General features: G+C 41.0%; 1 protein-coding gene across 2 annotated transcripts in view; it reads left to right on the top strand.

Moving 5' to 3' along the window:
• The window catches only part of NLK (nemo like kinase), a 152,082-nt gene that overhangs the window by 102,857 nt on the left and 33,434 nt on the right, over positions 1-15,791 (top strand). For both annotated transcript variants that reach the window (XM_070735249.1, XM_070735250.1), the window contains exons 4-6: positions 4,712-4,818; positions 6,459-6,544; positions 9,951-10,160. In XM_070735249.1, coding sequence (XP_070591350.1) covers positions 4,712-4,818; positions 6,459-6,544; positions 9,951-10,160 — 403 coding nt within the window. The remainder of the gene's footprint in view (positions 1-4,711; positions 4,819-6,458; positions 6,545-9,950; positions 10,161-15,791) is intronic.

The following is a 15,791-nucleotide window of genomic DNA, read 5'->3' as shown; positions in this document are numbered from 1 at the left end:
GAAACCCTGGGGCACATTGAGCCGGAGGGGGGGGGGGGGGGCTAAAAAAAAGTTTGGACAAAAAAATTCTCTCTCTCTTCCTCCCTTTCGCTCTATTTCTCTCTCTCTTTCTCTCCCTTCATCTTTCTTTCTCTCTCTCCATCCCTCTTTCTTTCTCTTCTTCCTTCCTCTCTCTTTTGCTCTCTCTCCTTCCCTCCCTCTTTTTCTCTCTTGCTTTCTTTCTCTCTTGCTCTCTCTCTTTCTCTCTCTTGCTTTCTTTTTCTCTTTCTCTCTTGCTCGCTTGCTCTTTCTCTCTCTTGCTTTCTTTCTCTCTCTCTTTCTCTCTCTCTTGATTTCTCTCTCTCTTCCTTTCTTTCTCTCTGAGCTTCACGACACACCTGACCATGTCTCGCGGCACACTAATGTGCCGCGGCACACTGGTTGAAAAACACTGGACTAGAAGACCTCCAAGGTCTATTCCAACTCTCTTACCCTATGTTCTAAATGAAATAGAATAAAGAGGCATGGGACTCTGTCTGTAAGGCAGGCAGCAGTATAACTTTATGAAAAAAGAATACGATCAGCCCAAAATTGGCATTGGGAAAAAGTTGACAAAAGAAAGATCAGGTTTAAAAAATAAGTTGGATTCAGCTGCAAAGAAAAATATATACATACATGCATTTATTTATTTATTTATTTATTTATTTATTTATTTATTTATTTATTTATTTATTTATTTATTTATTAGATTTGTATGCCGCCCCTCTCTGAAGACTTGGGGCGGCTAACAACAATAAAGAAGACAATGTAACAAATAATCTAAACCCCCCTCCCCCCAATTTAAGAGACCAATCATACAAACAAGCATACCATGTATAAATTCTATAAGCATAAGGGGGAAGGGAAAAATTTCAATTCCCCCCTGCCTGACGACACGCATACATACATACATACATACATACATACATACATACATACATACACATACATAAATACAGGAGATGAGCCTGTAGCCTTAGGCTAAGGCCACTGCCTTACAAGACAGAGGCCTCAGGTTCAAATCCCAGGAAGGGTATGGCTACCTGATGAAGGCAAATAGACCCGAAATAGATCTATTGTAGTCTCCCTTCCTTTTCATTATCAGCAAAAATATGTTACACACACACACACAAATGCATCCCTCTGGGACAAGCATTTGATCAGACACTTGGGATGTTGCTGACTCACCGATTCTAAGCAACATTCCCTCCTCATCTCATGATACAAAGCATATGCAAACACACAGATGCAACACAAGAGGAAATAACAGAGTTGGAAGGGACCTTAGAGGTCTTCTAGTCCAATCCCCTGCTCAAACAGGAGACTGTATACCCATGATAGCAAAAGCAATGAAAAAGTGACCCAAGTTGTACAGGGGTGAAATGCTCCCGGTATGCTCTTGCCTATCATTTGTCAGAGAGCCGGTCACGAAGGGAGCGCGAGGCTCCATCCACCTGCCTGGGCGCTGCCACTTGGGTTCTTTTACCCTCTGCGCATGCACAAAGCATTCTGTTCTGACAACCGACAGGCACGAGCCAACCGGGAACATTTTACCCGTGAAGTTGCAGTTCGAATTGAATTTTATTAACCAAGTGTGATTGGACACTTGGAAACGGAAGTGTATCTATTTACACATAGTCCTCGACTTAACAACCACAAATGAAACCTGTTTTGCCACCTGTGTACCATCTTCCCCAGGCCTATACTGTTTATGTATGGTATGTTGTGTGAATGTTTTTTAAATTATGGGTTTTTAGCTTTCTAATTATTGAATTTGTATTTTACACTGTTTTTCTGTTGCTGTTGTGAGCCGCCCCGAGTCTGCGGAGAGGGGCGGCATACAAATTTAATAAATAAATAAATTTGTTTCAAAGATGTGGAGCCACTAGGCTCATATGTGCGCATACTTCTGAACTCCCAGTGAAGGGTTAATGTGACCACTTTATTCATGTAGAAGAAAACATGTCACTCCTTCTGCCTTAAATCTCAGTTGTGATTGTTGTTTCTCTCTGCTATTTCTAGAAAAAAATATAATTAAAACACTGGAATATACATGTCAGTTTACCCCTCACTGTAAATATATCTATACAAGCCACCTACAAAGAGATTTGAGAAGCAGAAAGGAATAAATAAAATATACAGAGATTATAACAAATCGTTAGCCGCTCAGAGTCACAGTTGTGAGATGGGCGACTTGCTATATAAGTAGATTTAAAGCGGAAAAAGATACTGCTTTTAAAACACACACACATACACACAGATTCTTGTATCTTTTAACTGTGTGAAACAATACATTATAGGGCAATACTTTTTCAACTAGCTGCATCAACTGGGCTAACTTAAAGAATGCCAGGATCCATTACTCCTAAGGGAATGAAATGTAGGCAAGTTGTGACTGCTTCAGCGCTGCCACAGTCGGTTATGATTGTCATTTTCAATGTTCCTTGACAGCTTCTCTCATGTCCACGGGAGTGCCAGTCCCTCTGTGCTCGCACCACACTCCTTTGCATTCCCTCCCTCCCTCTCCCTCTCTCTCACACACACACAAATACACACACACACACACACACACACACGCTCCTGCTGCGAAGAGGAAGGAGGGAGAATGGGTAAGGAAGTAGGAGGAAGAGAGGAAGGAGAAGAAAGGAGGAAAGGGAAAGAAGGAGCAAAGGATGGTAGTGAATGGAGGGGAAGGAAGGAAGGAAGGAAGGAAGGAAGGAAGCTTTTTGAGGCTCACTGTCCACTTCCCTCAAAAATACTCAATGGGGAAGCCAACAAGAAGTCGGAAGTCATTCCCACTCCCACTGATTTCTTTTGGCCCCCCTATGGTCATTCTGTTTCTCTGTTTAGATAAGGAAATAGCATGTTGCGGGTTATCTATGAGAGAGCATTTATTGTTCCAACCCATATTTTCTGTTTCCTAAATAAAATCAGTTATGTTGTATGTTTAAAAAAGGTAAAATTGTAATTCCTAAAAGTTGTCATTCCCCTGCATTCTGTTCCAGAACTAATATAAAGATGCTATTATCATCTGCGTCATCTTTGTATGTCAGCTCCCATTATCGAAACATTTAAATATGTTAAAGGGTTAAATAAGGTTCAGGAGAGAAGTGTTTTTAAAAGAAAGTGAACACAAGAACAAGGGGACACAATCTGAAGTTAGTTGGGGGAAAGATCAAAAGCAACGTGAGAAAATATTATTTTACTGAAAGAGTAGTAGATCCTTGGAACAAACTTCCAGCAGACTTGGTTGGTAAATCCACAGTAACTGAATTTAAACATGCCTGGGATAAACATATATCCATCCTAAGATAAAATACAGGAAATAGTATAAGGGAAGACTAGATGGACCATGAGGTCTTAGTCTGCCATCAGACTTCTATGTTTCTATGTTTCTATGTTTGTCATTCCCGTGCATTCTGTTCCAGAACTACAGTAATATAAAGATGCTATTGTCATCTGCGTCATCTTTGCATGTCAGGTCCCATGATCGAAACATTTAAATATGTTAAAGGGTTAAATAAAGTTCAGGAGATAAGTGTTTTTAATAGGAAAGTGAACACAAGAACAAGGGGGCACAATCTGAGGTTAGTTGGGGGAAAGATCAAAAGCAACGTGAGGAAATATTATTTTACTGAAAGAGTAGTAGATCCTTGGAACAAACTTCCAGCAGACGTGGTTGGTAAATCCACAGTAACTGAATTTAAACATGCCTGGGATAAACATACATTTATTTATTTATTTATTCATTCATTCATTCATTCATTTATTAGATTTGTATGCCGCCCTTCTCCTTATATCCATCCTAAGATAAAATACAGGAAATAGTATAAGGGCAGACTAGATGGACCATGAGGTCTTTTTCTGCCGCCAGTCTTCTATGTTTCTGATCCAACTCCATTTATGTTGCATTTGCAACTCTAATTCTGGGTTGTTGTTTTTTCTTTAAGCTTACAATTATTTTCTTCACTGCTGCTTCTTCCTAAAATCTTCCAGTGCTGAAAGCACAGCTTGATACTTGAAAAGCAAGATACACTTGTTTTTGCTTCAGGCTGTGTGTCCTCCCAGACTGTTGTCAACAACCAAGATCAAACATCAGAGAATCTTACTTGGCAGTTGCCTTGATGCAGGAGGTGGAGCCCAGTTCAACATCTTGATCTGCCATTCAATTATATTGAAAGATTTTATTGGAGACTGTAGAAAATTGTGTAATCATCTTCTAAACAGTTATAACTCAAGTGAACAGATAAGGGTGATTACTCTTTCCCAAGGTGTCTCTTTAACTTGCATCCCTGTCTTAATGTTGCATGCGGAGCAGTGGGCAGGTTCCCTGGTATGATTTCGATTTCCTGTCAGTCCCAGGTCTATCACTGGCACTTTTTGTCTTATTTCTGGTGTAAAATTACCAACCGGGGGGGGTGGGGTGATGTGTAACTGGAAAGAAAGAGATTTGCTGCCTCAAGCACAAAGGTTTTTCACTGGTCCTCTAATGTTAAAAAGGGCTTAGAGGTGAACAGCAGGGCCTTATGATTAAAATTATTATTAGAAACTGTCCAAATCATTTCTGATTCTGTAGCATACAAATAGCTGTGCAGTTAAAGGATATGAGAAAGAGCTCTTGTGAAGTCTCTTACATCTTGCAAGAACGGATCCACTTTCTGTCTGGTATTTTCCTTAATGAATACAATTAAAGATATGTTGTTACAGAACTGATGCAGAGTGATCTCCATAAGATTATCGTCTCTCCACAGCCACTCAGCTCAGATCACGTCAAAGTTTTTCTTTACCAGATTTTAAGAGGTAATTTACTTTAGATTTTTAATGTGGAACAAATACATTGGAACTCCACTGCAACATGTAAAATGTATTTCCCCACTGATGACCATGTAATATAAACATTCCACTAGAAGCCAATTTGTGGGACTTCCGATAAAATAGGGGTGGGGGTTTTTTTTTGCATAGTTATAGGAGAATCACGTGATCTTTAAGCAAATCCAACTTCCCCATTGACTTTACTTGTCAGAAGTCAACTGGGAATGGTGATCACATGACCCCGGGATGCTGCAGCCATTGTAAATATGTGCCAGTTACTAAGTGCCTGGATTTTGATCTCATGAAGGGACGGGGTGCTGTAAAACTTATAAGTGCAAGAATCAGTTGTGAGTCATTTTTTTTCAGTGCCATTGTAACTTTGAACGGCCATTAAAGGAATTACTATAAGTTGAGAACTACCTGCATTGAAACAGCAGGAAGAGAGGAGCCGTATAAATTGAGTAAAGGTTTCCCTGCAAGGAAGCACTTTAAAACCAACATTTACAACTGCAATTTGTTTATTCATACTGAATTGCTATGAATAATAAGAATTCAATTTAAAATTGGAAAAAAAAATGTATACATAACAGAATAACGGAAGAGACCTTCGAGGTCTTCTAGTCCACCCCTGCTGAAGCAGGAGATCTTATACTAATTTAGACAAATGGCTGTCCATTCACTTTTTAAAAGAGTCCAGTGATAGAGCACAGACAACTTCTGAAGGCAAGCTGTTCCACTGGGGCTTATTGTTCTCACTGTCAGGAAATTTCTGCTTAGTTCTAGGTTGCGTCTCTCCTTGATTAGCAATATATGCTTCTTTAGTCTGGAAAGGGTTTTTTTAATCCACATTTTTTAAAGTAGAACTTGAACCTGGGTCTCCCTCATCTTAATCTTAGGATATTCACTATATGTCTTGAACAGTGTAATATGATGAAATGGCTAAAGTATTGGACTATAGTTAAGTCCACTTTCATCTGTTGAATTCATTAATCCAAGGTGGGTAAAATGAGGACCCAGATTGTAGGGGCAATATGCTGGCTCTGTTAAAAAGTGCTATTGCTAACATGTTGTAAGCCGCCCTGAGTCTAAGGAGAAGGGCGGCATTAAAAAAATTGAATAAATAAATAAATAATCATGCCTCTTCCCACTATGGTGGGAATGGATTCCATTTGCCAAGTTTTTACAATGAAGCTTATCAGCAGATAAAGCAAAAAATAGATATGATTTTCTTTGCTCATTGGCCAGCTTGTTGCAAAGCCTGGTGCTGATTTATGCCGAGTGGGAGGGTCTGGCCGAAGGTCACCCTTGCTGGCTTTTGTGCCTAAACCTTAGTCTTCCCACTCCTACTAGCTCAGTGTTTCTTAATCATGGCAATTTTAAGACATGTGGAGTTCTTCTCCCAGAATTCCACAGCCAGCATGATGTCTGGGGAATTCTGGGAATTGAAGTCTACATGTATTGATATTGCCAAGATTGAGAAATAAACCTTAACTACTAAATAATTTCTCTAGGAGCCTAGAGAGGGTATAAAAAAAACAATACTTCCAATATGTCAGTTTTTGCAGACACAGATTTGATGCCACAGCTTGTTCTTATTTTGAACTTTTGTTCTGCTTTGCTTTTTCTAGGCCTGAAATACTTACATTCAGCTGGTATTTTGCATCGAGACATTAAACCAGGGAACCTTCTTGTGAACAGCAACTGTGTTCTTAAGGTATTTTTGTAAAAATTGTGTACTTTGCATTTCTCTGGAATAGTCATAAATATTTGAGTGTAAAAAATTAAATACATATACAAACTAATATAGAGTGAGGGAAAAAAAGAAATCAGAGGGAAAGCGAGATGGAAAAGAAATGAAAGAAAAATAGAACAGAAAGAAAAAAGATACAACCAAGTGCCGGTAGCTTCTGATCTTCTTCACAGCAGTTATAAATACAGTCATACCTCATCTTACAAACGCCTCGTCATACAAACTTTTTGAGATACAAACCCGGGGTTTAAGATTTTTTTGCCTCTTCTTACAAACTATTTTCACCTTACAAACCCATCGCTGCTGCTGGGATTCCCCGCCTCCAGACTTCTGTTGCCAGCGAAGCACCCATTTTTGCGCTGCTGGGATTCCCCTGCAGCATCATAAAAACACGGAAGTCCGGAGGTGGGGTTTCCCAGCGAGGGGAGCCTCAGTGAAATCGCAGCATCGCAAAAACACAGAGGTCCGGAGGTGGGGTTTCGAGGACTTCAGTGTTTTTGCGATGCTGCGATTTCACTGATGCTCCCTTCACTGGGAAACCCCACCTCCGGACTTCCGTTGCCAGCTAAGTGCTCGTTTTTGCGATGCTGGGATTCCCCTGCTGGGATTCCCCTGCAGCATCACAAAAACACAGAAGTCCAGAGGTGGGGTTTCCTATGGAGGGGAGCCTCAGGGGAATCCCAGCAGCGCAAAAACGGGCGCTTCGGCTGGCAAAAGGGGTGAATTTTGGGCTTGCACGCATTAATCACTTTTCCATTGATTCCTATGGGAAACATTGTTTCGTCTTACAAACTTTTCACCTTAATAACCTCATCCCAGAACCAATTAAGTTTTTAAGACAAGGTATCACTGTATAATTATAAATTGACTTCTTATTGTATGGTTATAACCAAGCTCTCATCTTTCTATAATCTATTCTAGTCATTAAAACCATAAAACACGAAACAACCATAAATATTAATGCATTTGTATTGGTGAAGATCTGTCCCTATTTTAAAAATAGGATTTCATCGAATGCATTATTGGCAGTATGATTACAACACTGAGAAGTATTGTTAACAATTCAATTGCCATATTTGTCAGGTATGATTGTGTTCTGTTGGCATAAATAATTTGACTTGGACTAAGTAGCAGCACAGGGAGAATTATATTTCTCCTCATCTCCTCCCCATAATAAATTTAAACAAAACACACTGTGCTTAAATGCTAGAGATGTTCCCTCGTTGTAAATAAATACTCTCCGACTGAAGCTAATAGACACTTATTTCCTGTTAACTGAGTAGCTTAGAATTGTGGGTTGGCAGAGTTTAGTCTCTGCTGCTCTAGGAAAAAATGAGTGTTTACTCCAGCTTAAAACATTATAGGATTATTTTAATATCTTCATATTGCTACTTCTGAGAACATTGACAATACAGCCCTTTGCTGCTACACGAGGGTAAGGACTCACTGTTAAAAACAGCAAGTGCACTTTAGCAGCGCTTATGATTGAATCTCATTAGATAGAAAATAAATCCACATCTTAAAAACAATGAGAGCTAGATTAGGATTCATTTTCATGATGCACAGAACTAATTTTCTCTCTGGAGAGATTTACAGCTCTGTTGTATTGAGCTTTTATATGGCATTGCGTGGTGTTAATTCACCTTCCCGCCATCCACCCTAAATATGGCCATATACAAAAAATGGTGGGAGATCAAGTGAGTGGTACACTTGCCTTGTAGCATGCATCAACATTCATAGATGATCTGGGCTTGTGTGTGAGTGTGGCTTCTACTGCATTGTTTCTATTCCCATAATGGTGGGAGGATTATAGTTATAGTTGTCACAAGCTATATGAATCATCTATAGCAGTGATGGCAAACCTTTTTTTCCTCGGGTGCCAAAAGAGGGGTGGGGGCAGAAACAGCTTTCCTCGCCCCCTGGAAGCCCTCTGGAGGCTGGAAACCACCTGTTTCCCAATAATAAATAAATACATAAATAAATATATGTCACATGTTTTTTTTTGCTGAATTTGAAAATTAAGGGAGACTAGGATAGATCTATTTCGGCCTTATTTTGGCCTCATCAGCTAGCTATACCCCATTGGGACTTGAACCTGCAACCTTTGCCTTGTAAGGCAGAGAATTAACCTCTAGGCTACAGTATCCAATCCCTTCAGCTCTGCACCAGGGAAGGGTTACATATTTTTGTGTTGAATCACCCTGGTGTATTGAAGGAACATCACAGCTCCTTTTTTTGCCTCTCAGCCCAACCCAGGGCCATTTCCAAGGCAGTTAATTTTATTGAGATACAATCACAAACCTAATCAAAAAAGAGACACCCCCCAAAAATCAAGATCAAGAACAGGACAATGGTACCACCCTCCTCCCTTACATCAAGGGCACCACAGACAAAATTAGTAAAATTCTGCACAAACATAACATCAAAACTTCATTTTTCACTAACCAAAAAATATCAAATATCCTAAGGAACCCAAAAGATAAAATCCAATTAGAACACCAAGGAATCTATGAAATCCCTTGCAAAACATGTGCAGCCACATACATTGGACAAACCAATCGAAGAGAAAGTGCACACATTGCAGAACATAAGAATGCAGTTAAAAAAGAAGAAAAGACTTCCTCCCTTGTCCAGCACATTAAAAAAACAGGGCACGAAATTGACTTTGAAAAAACTAAATTACTTTCCAAAACAGAAAATTTATATAGAAGAATTACTTTAGAAGCTGTAGAGATTGAGAAACACCCCCTCTGCATGAATAAAAGGGATGATACGTCCCGCCTACCAGAGATTTGGAAACCAGCCTTAAACAAAAAAGCACTTCATAATAATCACCATGTCAATCCTTCAAGTAATTATGATTCCACCAACCAATCAGATCACTAAAACATAGTCACCCAATCTATTTGCTGCATTCAAACCAAATCTCCACCCCTAACACTATATACAAGGAAGAAATGGCAGTTGCAAACATTCCATATTTACAACAGCACGAAGCTTGAAACTTCAGCCTGATGATGGTTCACCTGTGTGCCCAAGCTCTGTTTCTTACAGACTATTATTAAGATGAAGAATCAGTTTGGTATAGTGGTTAAGGCATTAGGCTACAAACTGGGAGACTGGGAATTCTAGCCTTAGTACAAACTCAACTGGATGACCTTGGGCCACTCTCTCTCTCAACCCCAGGAAAACTACTTCTGAAATCTCTCCAAGACAATTTCCAGGGACCTACTTCAGGCTGTCTCCAGTGTCAGAGTCAACACTGATTTGTCGGTGCCCCCAAAAGAGAGAAAAATTACTAGGATGATATATCAGAATTCTTCTCCCTACATTCACTGTTTATAACATTATCAAATATTTGCTTTTCCAGATCTGTGATTTTGGCCTAGCCAGGGTGGAAGAATTAGATGAATCTCGTCATATGACTCAGGAAGTTGTTACTCAGTATTATCGGGCTCCGGAAATCCTGATGGGAAGCCGTCACTACAGCCACGCTATTGACATCTGGTCTATAGGCTGTATATTTGCCGAACTGCTGGGGCGAAGAATATTGTTTCAAGCTCAAAGCCCCATTCAGCAGGTATAAAGGTGCTTTGCTTTTAATGCAATAGATCTGGGCAGGTACTCCCTCCTAAAAGGTTGGATTGCAACTGCCAACATGCCTCATTCAACGTACTTTGATATTTTGTGATTTTATTTATTTATTTATTTTATTTATTCATTCATTCGATTTTTATGCTGCCCTTCTCCTTAGACTCAGGGCGGCTTACAACCTGTTAGCAATAGCACTTTTTAACAGAGCCAGAATATTGCCCCCACAATCCGGGTCCTCATTTTACCCACCTTGGAAGGATGGAAGGCTGAGTCAACCTTGAGCCGGTGATGAGATTTGAACCGCTGGTCTACAGATCTACAGTCAGCTTCAGTGGCCTGCAGTACAGTACAGCGCTCTGCCTGCTGTGCCACTCCGGCTCTTTTTTGGGTGGCTGTTGTGTGTGTGTGTGTGTCACACACATGCGTACACACAATCTTTACTTTTTATACTAAGAAATTGTGGTTAACCATTAGAGACCTGATGATTTAAATGAGTTTGTTTAATTACTATTTCAGTGATATGACCATTAGACGTTTCTCTTACTTCTTCAATATTAGAGTTTCTGGGGGACCCCACTTCCTGTCCAGAAAGAACAAAGTTGCTTTTGCTTATCTGATTAATTCCAGTGCAGCCCTGCGAGGTAGATTGTCATTGTTCTGGGGTGACAGATGGGGAATGGAGGTTGAGTTAAAAGCCCACTCAAGACCGCCCGTCTAGTCCAGGAATTGCAAGGACAAATGTGGGTGGTTTATCTTTAGCATGTTGAAAATGCTTCTTACAAATATGGATTAGCTAGAAAAGTGAGATGCTATTCTGAACTCTTTTGCAAAATGTTTAAGTTGGGTGGATAAATAGCAAAGTTGCAAGAGCTTTAGTTGCTATTCTTTACATTAGCTTTTTTCACTCATAGTAATTTATTAATTATTTATTTATTTTACTTATTTATTTATTGGATTTGTATGCCGCCCCTCTCCGGAGACTCGGGGCGGCTAACAGCAATAATAAGATAGTGTACAATAATAATCCAATACTAAAAATGATTAAAAACCCATTAATATAAAAACCAAACATACATACAGACATACCATGCATAAAATTGTAAAGGCCTAGGGGGAAAGAGTATCTCAATTCCCCCATGCCTGACGGCAGAGGTGGGTTTTAAGTAGCTTACGAAAGGCAAGGACTTACTTATTAAACAATTTTATGCAGTTATGCTCATAAGTTCACATATCTTGGCAGAATTTATGATTTCCTGGCCATTTTTCAGAGAATATGAATGATAACATGAAAACCTCTCTGTCACTCATGGTTAGTGTTTGGCTAAAGCCATTTATTATCAGTCAACTCTGTTTACTCTTTTTCAATCATAATGACAACAGAAACTACCCAAATGACCCTGATCAAAAGTTTACATACCTGGGTGGTTTTGGCCTGATAACATGCACACAGGTTGACACAAAAGGGTGTGAATGGCTATTAAAGGTAACCATCCTCATCTGTGATCTGTTTGCATGTAATCAGTGTGTGTGTATAAAAGGCCAATGAGTTTCTGGCCTCTTGACAGACCCTTGCATCCTTCATCCAGGCCTGCACTGATGTGCCTGGATTCTGAGTCCTGGGGAAAGCAAAAGAATTATCTAAGGATCTGCGGGAACATTGACAAGAGCAAAGTCCTTCACCTAGGTAAAAAAAAAACCTGGACACACATACAGCCTGGGAGAAACCCCTCTCAGCAGTAGCGACTGCGAAAGAGATCTCGGAGTCTTGGTGGATAATCAACTAAACATGAGCCAACAATGTGCAGCAGCAGCCAAAAAAGCCAATACAATCCTAAGCTGCATCAGGGAAGTCTTAATACCACTCTACTATGCCCTGGTCAGACCACACCTGGAGTACTGTGTTCAGTTCTGGTCACCACACTTCAAAAAAGACATTGAAACTCTGGAGAAGGTGCAGAAAAGAGCAACCAAAATGATCAGGGGTCTAGAAACCAAGACTTACGAAGAGAGACTGCAGGAACTGGGCATGGATAGCCTAGAGAAAAGGAGGGCCAGAGCGGACATGATAGCAGTCTACAGGTATACGAGGGGTTGCCACAGAGAGGAGGGGATCACTTTATTCTCCAGGGCACCGGAGGGCCAGAGGAGGAACAACAGCTGGAAGCTGACCAAGGAGAGATTCATCCTGGAAATAAGGAAGAACTTCCTGACGGTCAGAACGATCAACCAGTGGAACAACCTACCAGCGGACGTTGTGAACTCCAATACTCTGGACATTTTTAAGAGGAAATTGGACTGCCATTTGGCTGGGATGCTTATAGGGTTCCTGCTTAGGCAGGGGGTTGGACTTGATGACCCGCATGGTCCCTTCCAACTCTAACAATAAATAAATAAATAAAAGGTAGTTGAACGGTATGAAACAGGAAAGGGGTATAAACAGACAGCCAAGGAATTGAGAATGCCAATCAACAGTATTCAAACTCTAATCAAGAAGTGGAAAATGAGGGGTTGTCTTGAAACCAAACCACGGTCAGGTAGACCAAGTAAACTTTCAGCCACAACTTCCAGGAAAATTGTTTGGGATGCAAAGAGAAACCCACAAATTACTTCAGGTGAAATACAGGGCACTCTGAAAACACATGGTGTGGCTGTTGCAAGATGCACAATACAGAGGCACTTGAAGAAAGATGTGCTGCATGATCGAGTCACCAGAAGCCATTACTACGCAAATGGTCCGGGATCGCAGCGGAGGCTCCGGGGCAGGGCTCTGTCCCTGAGACTCCTTCAACCCCTCCAGAGGTTGCGTTTTGCGGTTGGTTCAGGTCCGGATGGCACGTTCCGAGAACAGGGGGCTTCCCTGAACCCGAGGAGCTGTCGCCGAAGCTCTGGAGGCAAGGGATCGCCCCGCAGCTCTGGAGAAGTTGAACCGACCCTCTAATTCTCAGAGGGCTCGGCCATTTGTGATCCGTCCTTACCAGTGGGAAGCAAGAAAATAATAATAAGAAGAACCTAAAATTTCGTAAGAGCAGCAAAAGCAGAAGAAGAGTACAAAAAGAGAAAAAAAGATTTCAAGGTATAATTTTACTACTACAGTGATACCTCGTCTTACAAACGCCTCGTCATACAAACTTTTCGAGATACAAACGCGGGGTTTAAGATTTTTTTGCCTCTTCTTACAAACTATTTTCACCTTACAAACCCACTGCTGCCGCTGGGATGCCCCGCCTCTGGACTTCTGTTGCCAGTGAAGCGCCCGTTTTTGCGCTGCTGGGATTGCCCTGAGGCTCCCCTCCATGGGAAACCCCACCTCCGGACTTCCGTGTTTTTGTGATGCTGCAGGGGAATCCCAGCAGTGCAAAACCGGGCGCTTCGCTGGCAACGGAATTTCGGAGATGGGGTTTCCCAGCAAGGGGAGCTTCAGTGAAATCGCAGCATCGTAAAAACACAGAGGTCCGGAGGTGGGGTTTCCCATGGAGGGGAGCCTCAGGGAATCCCAGCAGCGCAAAAACGGGCACTTCGGCTGGCAAAAGGGGTGAATTTTGGACTTGCACGCATTAATCGCTTTTCCATTGATTCCTATGGGAAACATTGTTTCGTATTACAAACTTTTCACCTTAAGAACCTCGTCCCGGAACAAATTAAATTTGTATGACAAGGTATCACTGTATATGATAAACTTGGAAGATCTGAGCGAATTGAACTTTTTAAAATAATAAGGCGAAAAAAGAAAGTTTTAAGGGAAAATTTGTATCCAGGGGCTGGAAAAGAACAGAAGGCTGGAACTACTTTCCCTTTCCTTTTGTAAATGTCCCACTTAGTCTAAACAGCACAGAGACAAGCCTCAAACCTTCAGGCACATTTGGAGTGATTTGGAGTGATGAGACCAAAATTGAGCTTTTCAGCCACAACCAATAAACGCTACATTTGGAGAGGAGTGAACAAAGCCTGTGATGAAAAGTACACCGTTCCTACTGTGAAACAAGGAGGTGGATCACTGATGTTTTGGATATGTGTGAGCTACAAAGGCACAGGACATTTGGTCAGAATTGATGGCACAATAAATGCAATATGTTATCAAAAGATACTGGAGGACAATTTGCATTCATCAGCCTGGGCAGCTGTGCATGGGACATACTTGAACATTCCAACATAACAATGATCCTAAACACAAGGCCAAGTCGACCTGTCATTGGCTACAGCAGAATAAACTGAAGGTTATGGAGTGGCCATCTCTTGTCTCCTGACCTCAATATCATTGAGTCACTCTGGAGAGAGCTCAAAGGTGCAGTTCAAGCAAGACAGCCCAAGAATTTACAGGGCCTGGAGGCTTTTTGCCAGGAGGAATATAATATAAGAGCTGGCCTCCGGAGGGCTTCCGAGAAGGTGGGGAAAGCCGTTTTTGGCCTCCCCAGGCCCATAGAAAGGCTCTGGAGCCTGGGGAAAGCAAAAAAGAAGGGCCTTCCCTACCATCTGAGCCGGGGTGGCGCAGCAGGTAGAGTGCTGTACTGCAGGCCACTAAAGCTGATTGCTAGATCTGCAGGTCAGCGGTTCAAATCTCATCACTGGCTCAAGGTTGACTCAGCCTTCCATCCTTCAGAGGTGGGTAAAATGAGGACCCGGATTGTGGGGGCAATAGGCTGGCTCTGTTAAAAAGTGCTATTGCTAACATGTTATAAGCCGCCCTGAGTCTAAGGAGAAGGGCAGCATAAAAAAATCGAAGAAAAGAAAGAAAGAGAAAGAAAGAAAGAGAAAGAAAGAAAGAAAGGGCAGCTTTACCATCTGAGAGGATAAAGAGCTTCATCCATACATACCGCAAAAGACTTCAAGCTGTCATTGATGTTAAAGGGAGCAACAGACTGTATTAAGAACTGGGGTATATAAACTTGTGATCAGGCTCATTTGGGTAGTTTCTACGGAGCAGCATACAAATCTAATATTATTATTATTATTATTATTATTATTATTATTATTATTATTATTATGTTGTTGTTGTTGTTGTCATTACAATTGAAAACTACTAAACACAGTTGATTATAAACGGCTTCAGCCAAACACTAACCAAGAGTAAAAGGGAGGTTTTCGTGCTACCATTCATATTCTCTGAAACATGGCCTGGAAATCATAAATTCTGCCAGGGTATGTAACCTTATGAGCACAATTGGATAGCCACTCAACTCACACTTAAGTGACACACCTACAGTAATCAGTGATTTCTATATTGAGGGTGAAGTTGCAAACCGTTTTGCATTATTACAAATAAATTGTCTAATCAAGAATGAGACCACTTTTGGTTTGGTTTTGTCTTGTCTTGTCAGATCAAGAGTGGAAAACTGTTATAGCCGGGCATGGATGAAAGGTTTTGTGGCTAGGGGGTCAGTTGATTAAGTTGCTGTAAAAAAAAATCTTCCTCAGCACAGTCCTTCTCATATTTGTCCGGTTCTCCAACTATTCTGTCTGGGGATTCTGCCAATCCGTCAGCAGCACACCAGGGCTCTGTATAAACAGATTTCAGTCACAGTATTTGATGTTTATGCTTTGAGGAAGCTTCCTGGGTTTAGTTGCATGCTTCTTGAATATTTCTCATGTGTAGCTTCCTTAACATGATTGTTGTTTCATA

Source organism: Erythrolamprus reginae, chromosome 1, assembly GCF_031021105.1.
Source record: "Erythrolamprus reginae isolate rEryReg1 chromosome 1, rEryReg1.hap1, whole genome shotgun sequence".
NCBI lineage: Eukaryota > Metazoa > Chordata > Lepidosauria > Squamata > Dipsadidae > Erythrolamprus > Erythrolamprus reginae.
Note: the sequence above shows the minus strand (reverse complement) of the source record. Positions and strands in the feature narration are given on the sequence as shown.